A 12355-nucleotide genomic window follows, 5' to 3' on the forward strand; every position below is an offset into this window, starting at 1 on the left:
CTCAAAATCTTTCTGAGCCAAAACCAAATGCTCTGTACCAGTGGAAAGCTCAGATTGGTACATTTTTGTCTGAGCAGATTCTAAACTATCAAACTTTAGACTCAACCCTGATCCAACAGGGACAGAATATAGCCGTTGTGCTTGGCGCTCACTCACGTGGCTTTGATGTTGTGATGTTGGTAGAGGGACTGGCTGGCCCCGTTCCAGCCCGGTTATAAGCTCTGACTGTCACATGGTACTTTGTGTTGGGGTTCAGGCCTGTCACGTGAGCTGAGGTGACAAGACCTGCTGTCCTCACTCTGTCGGCTGCTGCCTCTTTATCGCCATCCTTCCAGTACCGGATCTAAACAGATGAGTACACAGAGGTCTTAGCACCTAAGCCATTGAGCTGTTTGCACATGTGGCTACCAGACCCACTCCACCCAACGCAGGAGACCTGGGTGCTGGAGCAGTTACCTCAGGAGTCCCCCTCTCTGGGCCGGAGGAGCTCAGGCGTATCAAGGCACAGATGAGCTGGGTAGGGGTAAGTGGGGTTAGAGTACTAAGGTGAATGACTCTCTGTACGGCAATGCCATGCTGTTGGTTTCCACATGATGCAGACTGCGGGCCCTCCTGACTCCCCTCCAATTCCCTGTATGTTTTTAAAATTGTACCATGATTGATGCATTTTCCAGAGAAGCCCTCGGAAACTCAGGTTGTAGGTTGACTGTCCTTTTCATACAGGGGATTATTAGCCAAGCCCTGGGGCTCCTACTCAGATTTTTACTCGCGCCAGCTCCTACTGGAGTCAGCTGCCCTCAGTATTTGGCCCTGTGCATCTTGCTCGGCCTGTGACCAGAATCAAAGCCACTGGCTGTGGATTGGCAGGTGGCAGGAATGGGAAACCCTATCATGACAGTTTCTCTAGTGGCACTATTAGTGGCTGCATAGAATCAGCATTGCCTACAGCAGAGTGAATGCTGGAATCCCCCCTGCCCTTGAAAATGGAGGCCCTACAACCATGTTATTTGCTTTCACTTCCTGTAGCCTAGGGAGATAACTAATTTGCCTCATTGTATGCTCCAGCCTGAGTCTCAGTCCTTGTTCTAGCCCTTCCATTTTCTTACCTCGTAGCCCAGAAGGACTCCATTTGTGTCTCCCTGCTCAACTGGCTCCCACGACACGTCCATTTCCGAGGACAAAACGGCCTTGGCTGTAACCCTGGAGGGAGCCACTTTTGGTTCTGGCAAAGGACGGAAGAAAAACCCAGCAATAGAAGTCTTTCATGACAGCAGGTGACAAAGTCACTGCCCTGGAAGGAGTGGTTTCACTGCCAGAGGCCAGTCTATGGCTATGGGGTGGCTACAGCAGGCACTGCTCACTGGAGGCAACATAAACTGAAGCTGTGAATGTGGGTTTTGTGTAACCAGGAGGGAAGCCTGGCTTGGGGTGGTGTGTGACAGGAGCTCTTGGGAGCTGAATGTCTCTTCTTCTGCAGTGGGTGTATGTTTGTAGGTGCACTTAAGAGAACGTGTGTTTGTATTACAAGGCACTATGTGAGCAATTCTAGCCTGATCCTCAAACCACCATCAACTGACCTTCTAATAACAGGAAACAATTCCTAGCAGTGATACCTATTAGACTGCTACTGCTTCTTCTGAGAGAAGCTATTCCAGACACATCAGACTGAGTCACCACAGTCCCTCCTTACCTTCCTCTGCAGAGTACACGATGGCAGTCAAGCTCTCCGGTCCCTCCCCCTTCCTGTTGTATGCTTTGATTTTCACTTCAAATGGGGTGTAGGGCCCGATGCTCTCGTTGCGGTAAACGTAGTGCAGGGATTCTGGGTGGGGCACCTGTGCAGTCTTCCACGCCTGGGTGCCTTGCTTGCGGAATGACAGGATGTATCCAAAGCCATCCCCGTTCTGGTACTCCCGCAGCATTGGCTACGATATGGGGCAAGAATGAAAGGACAAGTTGGCCGGGCGCTTGTTTTATACCCATAGTGCATGCAATAGATTTGATCTATACACTACAGTAGACAGAATTCTGCTCTTGGGACTGTGTGTGCAAATCCTACTGAAATGGCTTTGTAGTACAGCATCAATGCCACTGCAGTGTTGCTAACTCTTGCAGTGTTACCACAAGTCTTGTGATATTTTGTGTTTTCTTATGGCCTCTGCTCCTGGAGGCTTGTGATATTCACAAGAAAATAGCCCACATCCTTTATATACTAGCATAATAATAATATTTTTATAGAGGGGCCCGTATCTGCTCCCTCTAGAATCTGCAGTGGAATCAGGATCATATCGAAGTGGTAGTCTGCATACCCCCTTTTCCTTCCATCTTTGCTTTTGTCTCCTTTTCACCCCCCTTCTCTGTTTAGTCTCCCTTTGTAGCTTCTCTGTGCTCCCTTTTCAGAGCCAAACCTGTCTCCCTTTCCCTTTTTCTGCACACTTTGTTGGCCTGTGCCTACTGCCAACTTACCGTCCAGTTGATGATGAGCTCACCGGGGGCCCCTCCTCCTCCACTGAGCCCAGATGGTGCCACAGTAGGGGCTGTTGTATTCCCCCCCCAAAAGAGAAGGAATGTGTGAGTTTAAAAACAAAACAACAGTGGAAAGAAAAGCACCCATGCTTCAAAACCTGGGAGCAACCAACTTCTATCAACTCTCAAACCTGTGCTGGCCCATCTGGTTTTAACCGTTAATACTGAAGATATTTTAGGTGTGATTTTCAGCGGTGCTGAGCTCCGACAGTCCCTACTAAATTCAGCTGGAGATGTGAGTTTTCAGAGGCTGTGAAAACCAAGCCCTAAAAAGCATAGTGTGGGTGAGATTGTGTTAGGGGTGAGCTGCCAGTTCACCACACACATTCAGAGCGTTTCTTGTGCCAGTCTTGCACTTCAAGCTCCTCAGCTCTTAGCTAAGACCCAGAGTAGTATTGACTTAATATACAGTTAGTTGTCCACAGGGGACTTCACCCTGTCCTTACAATGGGTTGGACAGTGGATCTCAACCTTTCCAGACGACTGTACCCCTTTTAGGAGGCTGATTTGTCTTGCGTACCCCAAGTTTCACCTCACTGAAAAACTTACAAAATCAGACATAAAAATGCAAAAGTGAGACAGCCACTAGTACTGAAACATTGCTGACTTTGTCATTTTTACCATATAATTATAAAATAAATTCTGACATACACCCCTGATTGAGAAACACTATATTATAAACAAGTCAGTGTCTGTGTGACGTTTTAGTTTGTACTGACTTGGCTAGTGCTTTTTGTGTAGCCTGTTGTAAAACTAGACAACTATCTAGATGAGTGGCTGTACCGCCGGAAGACCTCTGAGGACCCCGAGGGGTACACATACCCCTGGCTGAGAAACATTGGACTAGATCTAATAGCTCTTTTCCATTTCTTACCACCAGGATCCTATAAAGTTCTCAGAGTGTCGAATACTCAGGGCTGGGACTGTCTTTATTTTGCATATTGCACAAGACTCAGCTCATTGTCAGTGGTTAACATATGGTAAATAACACTTGTGAAGCAGTCATCCAGCACTGTTGCACCTTTATCTTTGGCATGTAAAGGGGTAAGGAAGAAGGCATATTTTGTGTCATCGCCGTCTCTAGGAATACTCAGTGAGATGATGAACTTGTGGCAATGCCTAAGTGAGCATGAAAACCATCCTGTTCCATTGCAGAGGGGTAGGGATAGATGACCTCTGATGTCTCCTTCTAACCCTGAGCCTATCTGCACCTACCAGCTTCTTTGGTGCGGATTTTGCTGGAGGGCCCACTAGGATCCCCAGCTCCAAGGATGTTGCTGGCGAGGACCCGGAATTCGTAGTCCATCCAGGGGATGAGGTTCACCACCTGGGCCGTCTCCGCGTTGCCCTCAATATTTGCAGGATCTATAACCCAATAACACGAGAATACAACAAATAGAGCAAGTGGCAGTCAGAAAGCAAAAAAAAAAAAAAAAAAAAAAATTCCATCCCAGAGCAATCTGTGTGGGTAAAGGCCGGGCTGCTGCCATGAAAACACTTACTGGTGCGCACTTGCTTCCATTTGTTGGAGAGTAGGGTGCGGGCTTGGATGGTGTACTTGGCAATAGGACTGTGGTTATCGAAGCCACGGCTCCAGCTCAGCTGGATGGCTGTGTCGCTGATGTCCACCACCACCACGCCCCCAGGGGGCCCCGGAGGTCCTACCACAGTGAGAGAAGGACAGTCACATTAACAGCCCTGGGGGAGGGGGGGAGATCAGCTGGGTTTGTTGCTCTTCAAGCAACATCCACATGGTAAGTCATAATCAGGCCACTGTATCCTGAAGGGTAAAAGTGTAGCCTCAAAATTTGTCCTCCTTTAAAACATTTGGGATCTGGCGTGGAACCTCCTCTGGATTCCAATTCCCTTCTCACAGTTTAAATGTGTGTCGCACACCATGAGGAATTTAAATAGCTGTTGGTGGGAGGTTTTCGGGGGTGAGAGCGTGTTGGCCCCTGGCAGGGAATCCAGTTTGTTTGGGCTCATTATACACTGCATACAGGATGTGAGAAGGAACGGCTAGAAAAATTACCTCTTACAACCAGCATGGCCGACTCAGATGCGCTGTCCACAACTGTCTGGGCCGTGCATGTGTACCGCCCGGAGTGCCTCAGCTGAGTATTCAGGATGGCGAGGTCCCCAATAGCCTCTTTCTATGCAGGGGAGAGAGACGGCAATGGGAGAAATGTCAGAGCAAGCTTGGGGACTATACAACATATGAGATGGAGAAAGAGACACAGGCATTAAAACCCAGGGCTCTCCCAGCAAGGTCAGGAGGATTGGCAAATTGGACACATCCTAGAAGAGCGAAAGGCTTGGTGGCAAACGGGACTCAGGATGTTTTGTTTCCCCCTTTGCCCCAGGTTTCTGGAGAGGGCATCAGCACAGAACCCCTTGATACTCACCCTGCTAGCTCTCCTGTAGTGCCCTTCAGACCTGTCAAAGTCAATGGGGAAGTCCTCGAGGGACCAGGTGAAGGTTAGGTCCATAGTTGGGTCATGGGAGGCATGGCACTGCAGGGTAATGTTTTCCCCTAAGTTGATGTCCGCACTAGATGGTGCCAGGGTGATTTTGGTGGCATCTGCAGAGGGCGAGACGGCTGTTAGTTGCAGATGTAACCTCCATGCACCAGTCATTGTCTGACTAACAACACACAGGCTGATTTGGGGTTTGACTTTGCAAAACCAAAATCTGATCAGCATGGATTTGCAAAGCCAAAGCCACCCCTGTTTTTGTCTCTCTCTAACTAGGAACCATCAATAGTTTTCCAAGGGGTAGAAAAGGATTAAATTAGATGCAAAATAGAAATATTTTCTCAGGGCCAATTGCTCATGGTAACCTTTGTGGAAAGGTGGTGGTGGGTGGAATGGAAAGATTGTCCTGACGAATGAAATGAGTTAAGGGTGCGATTCCCTCTGAGAACCGGATGGTTTTCTGGGAATCGAAGGAGAAGGAAATGTGTCCCCCTTCACGTTAGGGCACTCTTAGCACCCTTCTTGCTGCATCAGCCCGAGTACAAGCCAAATATCTCTACCTCGAACTGAGAGGATTCCTGTGCTGTTGGCTTTTCCCATGAAATTCTCAGCAAAGCAGGTATACTTCCCCTCATCAGATTTGCTGATATTCCGGAGGATCAAGGTGCCGTCTGGGGTAATAGTCACCCTGGAGAAGGAAAAGAGCCTCAGCAAGAAGTGAGATTAAAATGGCATGGACAGCAGTCATGTTCACTGTGTGCGCCCACCTCTAGATGGAATTCCCAGATGCTGCTGACTTCTCTAGGGATGCATGTCAGAAAGACCAGACTGCAAAAACTAGGTAAGACTTTTTAAAAGAAGCAGCAAATGGAGTGCAGAAAACATCAGTAGCTTTTATAAAGAGGGGATCTTTGATGTTCAATGCTATGTCATGTACCCTCCGTGGAAGCTTTGAAATGCAAGGATGTGAGCATTCCCTAAAACGGAGTACAGTTAATCGGTCCTCCATGCTGCTCTTCCATGTTGATTAGCTGGAGGGCTCAGTGCTTCCATTTCACCTTGAACTGTCTTTGGTTTTTACCATTTTTTGGTTCATGGGGAAGCAAACCTACACCACTTGTCTCAGCCTCTGGGGACAGCCAACCTATGTGGGCCTTGGTGGAGCATGATGGGGTGTGTTCCCTGCAAGAGCTGAGTTAGGCCAGGTGGGCCCAATCGGCTAACTAGGCTGCAAGCAGGGGAGCCTTATGCTATGAGGAGGCCACTGATTGGGAACAAGCTCACTTGTGCAGGAACAGGGGGGGCTGTATAAAGCCAGGTAGTGGGCTGCAAAAGGGGGCTGCTGCTGAGAAACACTTCAGTGAAGTAGGCTGCCATCACTCCCTGAGTGGAGGGAGTTGGAGACTGGCAAGGAGAGAGTGATGTAGGAAGAAGACCAGAAAAGCAGCAGCAAGGAGTGGGACTGTGGCTGCTTGTCATAGGGTCCCTGGGCTGGAACCCTGTGTAGAGAGTGGGCCTGGGTACCTTACAGGCCACTGGGGAGTAGCAAAGGGCATTGGAGACACCAGCCAGACAGTGGGTCTGGAAAGACTGTGAATTCCTTGGAAGGGGAAGACCTTAGTGACCTGCCTGGAGGACCAAGCCACAAAGAGGAAACTGCAGTGCCCGGAGTGAGAGGGGCCGCACGGCTAGATGGGACGGGGGAAGACGCCACTGGAGGGAGAATGCAAGACTGGCAGAGCTAATTCCTAGAACAGCCAGCAGGAGGCGCTGCGAGCGGTGAGTGCGCCCTGTGACAAGGAGGGGCACTTTTTCAGAGGGTTTTGTTCACCCTCCATTTCTTTCCTGCAGTTTGTTCCTCCCATCCCCCAAGGCCCTCCATCTGGCTAAGGAAGGCCCTAATGCATGTAGTTCCTAGATCTGCCAGAAGGCTTGCTGCAGAACAATACAAAAGGTTATCACATTCCCAGGGCCTAATAAATGTACCCAGGTCTTGCATGATAATCAAGGGTGCTAACTAGAGGGCCACCAATTAACAGCTGAGTTGTCTTCTGCAAGGAAGACCTGTTTTTAGCTGCTGTTGTTCCTAGCTAGAAGCAGACTTCGTGCTAGTACCTGCTACTGTTGATCAGGAGTTCAGTTCCTTTGGTCCAGAGCACAATGGACTTTGGTGCTGCTCTTGGCTGGCACGGGATGATGACCTCCCCACCTCGGGCTGCTGGTATCAACCGCTTCACGGGGTTTAGCCGAAAATCTGGCGCTAAGGCTAAGAAGAAAAGAGGATTAAGGGATCTTCTCAAATACTGAACTATGAGCATGGTAAAGCTGCAGCATAACTGGATTCTGGTTTGTCACCAAACTGCATGATGATAGAAGTATAACAATAGCATGATGGATGAGCAATACCTTCACTGCTCAGTGACTGCTGGATTGTGTTGGCTGTTCCATCATCAACCAGGAGAGGTGCTACCTGATTCTGATGTATCACGCATGGCGATGGGGATGTGCAGGGCCGGCTCCAGCATTTCTGCCGCCCCAAGCAAAAAAAAAAAAAAAAAATGCCGCGATCGGCGGTGGCAGTTCAGCAGCAGGTCCTTCGTTCCCAGAGGGAGTGAGGGACCTCCCGCCCCCGAATTGCCGCAGGTGCCGCCCCTCTCCGTTGGCCGCCCCAAGCACCTGCTTGTTAAGCTGGTGCCTGGAGCCAGCCCTGGGGTTATGACCTTAATGCTTGCAAGGTATTTGCTGAGACACAAAACCAGCCAATTTCAAAGAGGATGGGGATGTTCGCTTCCGTGTCCTGAGCAAATTCCAATTGGTGTAAATACATAATGTCCCCTAAAATTTCCCCTTTCAACTGAATATGAAATTCTGCTTTACTTGCTGTTAAACAGCTGCTGCTTAGAGCATTTCGCTTCTAAGCTGATGGTTCAAATCCAGCTCAGGCTAGTACCAACACAAAGACATTATCATGTGATAACTGTCTCTGTAAAATGAGTTTTGGATCTGCCCAGTTCCCCTTTGCTGCCAGCCACAACAGACTGACTGGGTCATGGATACTGACCTATTGTCTAAGCCCCAGTTCCTAGGTCAAGGGAAAATTGTGTGGTGGGGGGAAACTTGAGGTGCTGCAGTCTGTGCAGTACCTGTTCTGAGGCTAAATAGAGGAGTTAATGCTCCAGAACTGTCTCTTTTAGGAGTACTACATTTACACAAAAATGTAATTGATGTAGTAGTTGATGTACCCTATCCCAGAGGTGCTGCATTTTTGTGTGGATAAGTGGTTCTCATGTGCTTGGAGGACTGAGATGAAAAAGGTAGCGTAAATATATTAGGATTATATCTACAACACTGCAGTGTCTAGATAGTCCTTGGAAACCTCGGACCCTTGGGAAAATGATGAGTTACCTTGCACGGTTAATTCAGCACTTGCATACACTGTGCCGTGTTTGTTCTCAGCTACACACTGATACATGCCAGAGTCTTCCAGGGCTAGCTTGGAAAGTCTCAGCTCTCCGCTGCTCACTTCGATGCGGTTCTGTGCAAACAGGAAGAGCAGCGGATTAGATGGGAACAAAGAAAATGAGACTCAAGACCCAGGTGTTCAGAGCCAAGTTTCATTTCCGCTCCTATGCCAGTTTGTTCCAAAGTTTGTATTGTTTTTCTGTCTATCAAATGCCTTCCTAGCCAAGCATTTACAGGGCTCTCACCACTGTGGTAGCTGAGTGCCAGTGCAGTGAAGTGTGTAGGTATGTACTGACTGATCAGTGACTGGTCTGAGGTAAGCACCACTCTCTGGGGAGGTTTTCCTGGCCTGAGGACTGGGTGTAAGGTCCCAGGGCTGCTGGTAACAGTGGAGAGTGACTGGAGAATGGCATGATGGGAATAAACATATGAAATGAGCTTGGCAGTCTCAGCAACTTCCCTTGCGGGGGTGGGGAGGGAGGGTAAAACTACCACCCATATCACTGCAGTTGGCAGACTGCTGGGCAGGGTCATGGAACCGAAAGAGGAGGGGATGTTACAGGTGAGGACTGAGGTGAACTGGCAGAACTACATGGGGTTCTAGGACTGGAACGGTAGGGTCAATTGCAGGTCAGGAACATGTGCGCGGGTAGAGGTGCAGCCTTCACTGTTCCAAGCAAGGGCTGTGGTACCTGAGAGGTTAACGGCTGCCCATTCCGGAGCCATCTGATCAGAGGCCGTGGCTTGCCAGCCGCTGCACAGCTCCAGCGTAAGTCAGAGCCAATGTCTGCTTCCGTGTCGGTGATCACCTTCAGCCACTCCGGCTGAGCTGCAAAGGAGCAAGAGCGATGTAGGAGCCAGGAAGATCAGATGGGAGGCGGCTCATGCCAGGCCCACAAGGTGGCACTGGCATGGAAGCGGAGTGATTTATCACAGCACGTTACCCCATAGCAGTAGCCTTTGCTTCCTGCGTGCAGAGGCCAGGCCAATTCTCACTGGCTGCATCTACAGTGTGAGCGAGGGCTGTGGCCCCCTACATACGTCCACGCACTCGTGTAAACTCTAGTCGCGCTAATGCCAGTATAAATAGCAGCATTGCCACGGTAGCACGGGTAGCAGGAGTGGAGGCTGGGCCGAGTACGAACCCGCCCAAAACTGGTGGGTATGTACTCGGCATGGCTCAGCCATGCCTTGGCTGCCACTAACCGTGCTACCTCGGCTACACTCCTGTGTTGAGCTGGCGTGAGCGTGTGTGCATGAGTAGAGGAATCACACCCGTAACTCCTAGCGTAGTCGTAGCCTGTGGGTCCCCAGCCCACAACCCTGCATCCAAACTAGACCTACCGCATTATGGGAAAGTCCAGATATGAGGAAGAACCTGGTGACTTCTCTCTCTAGAAATGAAATGGAGCCCTAAATCCAATCAGCACTGAGCTATGGGGAAGGCTGGATCTGGATTGGAGGATTTGGGTCATGATTATAGCTCTGTCAGACCTGTCGAGTGGATCCAATCTGTGACCCTGGATACAAATATCCCTGTGCCTTGGGAGCGTCTGATACTCCCAACTGGGGTTCTAGCTCTGTTATCTCACCTCTTTTATTAATTGCTCCAGGGATAACTCTTTTGTAGGTTTTCATTCATCCCTAATGTGTTTGAAAGAAAGGAAAAAGCAGAAACCTGGGCATGTGTTTAGTAGGGTTCTGTTGTGGATGTGATTAGGGCTGGTTCAGATGCGACCAGTTCCCTCTCCAAGGCTCAGCTCACTGCCTGGGGCTCCTTGTGCTTTGGGAAGGGACCTGTTTAAGGGCCTTACCCTGAATAATAATGCGGCCCTGGTAGGTGTCTCTTCCCTTAGCATTTTCAGCCTCACACTCATAAGTGCCTTCGTCTTCAAAGTCAACGTTTTGGATCTGCAGGAGGGGCTCATTGGAGATCCACTTGGAGGGCTGCGAGCTGTCCACCTTTCGCCACTTTATCCGAGGGACGGGGCTATGTAAAAGCAAACGCAGTGAAGCAAAACTGCAGGGCCTAATGCGCAGTGCAACATATAATCCAATCCAGTGCCACAAACTACAGTGCAGCACAATTGCCTTCCACAGCTACCCCCCGCACCTTCAGCATAGTGGCCAGGACAAAGAGTCTGAGTCTCCACCTTTTGAAATGGTGGCTTGGTCCCTCACCCTACTCTGCATTGGGAATTAAAGCAGGCTGTTCTTTCTACGCATCATTATGAAGGCCCGAGGGTCTGTGACTCTCTTCCAGTGCTGCTGCCACCCCCAAAGGGTGGAACAAAATGGACCCAAGAATACTCACTTTCCAAATGCGAAACACTCCAGAGTCACCAGCTGCCCAGCCAGGGCGTAGGTGTCGGCAGGAAACTTGGCTTTAATGCTGGGTGCATACTGTCTGGCATCTGCTGAAAGAAAAACATTGGTAAGGAGGTTGCAGGCCTTTCAGAACTGTACACACAAAGCATTAAAAGGCAAAGGCCCCTGCAAGGCTTCACCTCCTAAAAGCACATATTTAAGTCTCAAAGATATCAGCGGCTGCACTGCCTTCCAGCTATCATCCGGAGCCTGCTCGAGCATTGTCTAGTAGTTAAAGCAGAGCCCTGTGTTCTATTCTTGGCTTCGCCACAGATTCGGTGCATGATGCTGGGCGAGTCACTTAACTTCTCTGTGCCTCAATTTCCCACTTGTGAAACAGGGGTAATTGTATTTATTTAGATTTAAAACGATAAAAAGAAGCCTATCCCAGGGGCTAGGTGCCCTGACATGTTGGTTAATCGCACAATTCAGTGAAATCCCAGAAGCATTAAAATAATCATTCCAACAGGAACTCAGTCAGCCGGACAGCTCCAGAGATCCGCTCCTCATTATGGGATACATACCCTCAGCCCCCTGCAAAACCCCTTGCAAATAGATGTCCTTTGCAGCCTGCCCACAAGGTCACCAAATTCAGCTCCTCCTTGGGGGCGGGAGGAGGGATGTTGTCAAGTTCCAGAGTCCCAAAGCCTTCACAGAGAACACCCTGCCAGCTGCCCCCTCTCTTTTATAATGAGGGGGAACCAGCTTTGGCACCCTGCTGACTGAGCTGTGGTAATGCAACATGGGGAGAGAGGTGGTCCCTCAAGTAAGCTGGTCCCAGCCATTTAAGGTGTTATAGGTCATAACCAACACCTTAAACTCCACTCGGAGATCAATGGGCAGCCAGGGCGGATCCTGGAGCACTGGTGTCATATGCACTCAGCGAGTCACCCCGCTAAGTCAGCAAGCTGCTGCGTTCTGCACCATCTTCCATCTCTGATTGCTTCTAAAGTGTAGCCCAATCCCTACAGATGCATCCTGCTCAGGGAAACAGAATGAGCTCTTCTCACCCTATGCAAGACTCCTAAATTCTTAATGATGAAACACTGCAGCTGGCGATCTCAGTGGCTCGCACTTTTCACTGTGGGGCTTGTGCAGTTTGTTTCGTATCTTTAGGTACGTTGGTAATTTTGCTTTTTACGTAAAATGGGAGCCTTAAATCTGTTCTGAAAAGAAACGACATCCTGGAACTTTCCTACCATCACCCAAATCCCTGCAGATGTTAAGCGTTTTCCAGGGGAAATGTTCCAATTCCAGAGACTCTCTCCTTCCACTTTCTCTGCCCCAAGATCTCCAGCTGTTTAAGCAAACTAAAGGCCTGATCCAAAGCACATTGGCTTCAATAGGCTTTGGATCAAGCCGTAAAATTGTCCCCATTGAATCTTGAGCCAAAGACCTTGTTTCTGTGACAACCACAAGTGCCAGTGCGTGTGGGGATGACAATTGTTGTCACTGTGAAACCACCTTCAGGATTCTGCAGCGTATCCTACACTGGCTCCCCATTCATTTCTGGATCCAGCTTAAAA

General features: G+C 49.4%; 1 protein-coding gene across 1 annotated transcript in view; it reads right to left on the reverse strand.

Moving 5' to 3' along the window:
* The window catches only part of CNTN2 (contactin 2), a 53697-nt gene that overhangs the window by 5640 nt on the left and 35702 nt on the right, over positions 1-12355 (reverse strand). Inside the window, exons 7-20 of the mRNA XM_005306413.4 lie at positions 10777-10876; positions 10277-10452; positions 9155-9291; positions 8406-8535; positions 7116-7266; positions 5561-5688; positions 4932-5107; positions 4559-4679; positions 4029-4187; positions 3742-3891; positions 2467-2537; positions 1691-1925; positions 1107-1222; positions 157-343 (exon numbers count right to left, since the gene is read on the reverse strand). Of these exons, the coding sequence (XP_005306470.2) occupies positions 157-343; positions 1107-1222; positions 1691-1925; positions 2467-2537; positions 3742-3891; positions 4029-4187; positions 4559-4679; positions 4932-5107; positions 5561-5688; positions 7116-7266; positions 8406-8535; positions 9155-9291; positions 10277-10452; positions 10777-10876 (2037 nt within the window). The remainder of the gene's footprint in view (positions 1-156; positions 344-1106; positions 1223-1690; positions 1926-2466; positions 2538-3741; positions 3892-4028; positions 4188-4558; positions 4680-4931; positions 5108-5560; positions 5689-7115; positions 7267-8405; positions 8536-9154; positions 9292-10276; positions 10453-10776; positions 10877-12355) is intronic.

This window comes from Chrysemys picta, chromosome 4, assembly GCF_011386835.1.
Source record: "Chrysemys picta bellii isolate R12L10 chromosome 4, ASM1138683v2, whole genome shotgun sequence".
In the NCBI taxonomy this organism is placed as follows: Eukaryota; Metazoa; Chordata; order Testudines; family Emydidae; genus Chrysemys; species Chrysemys picta.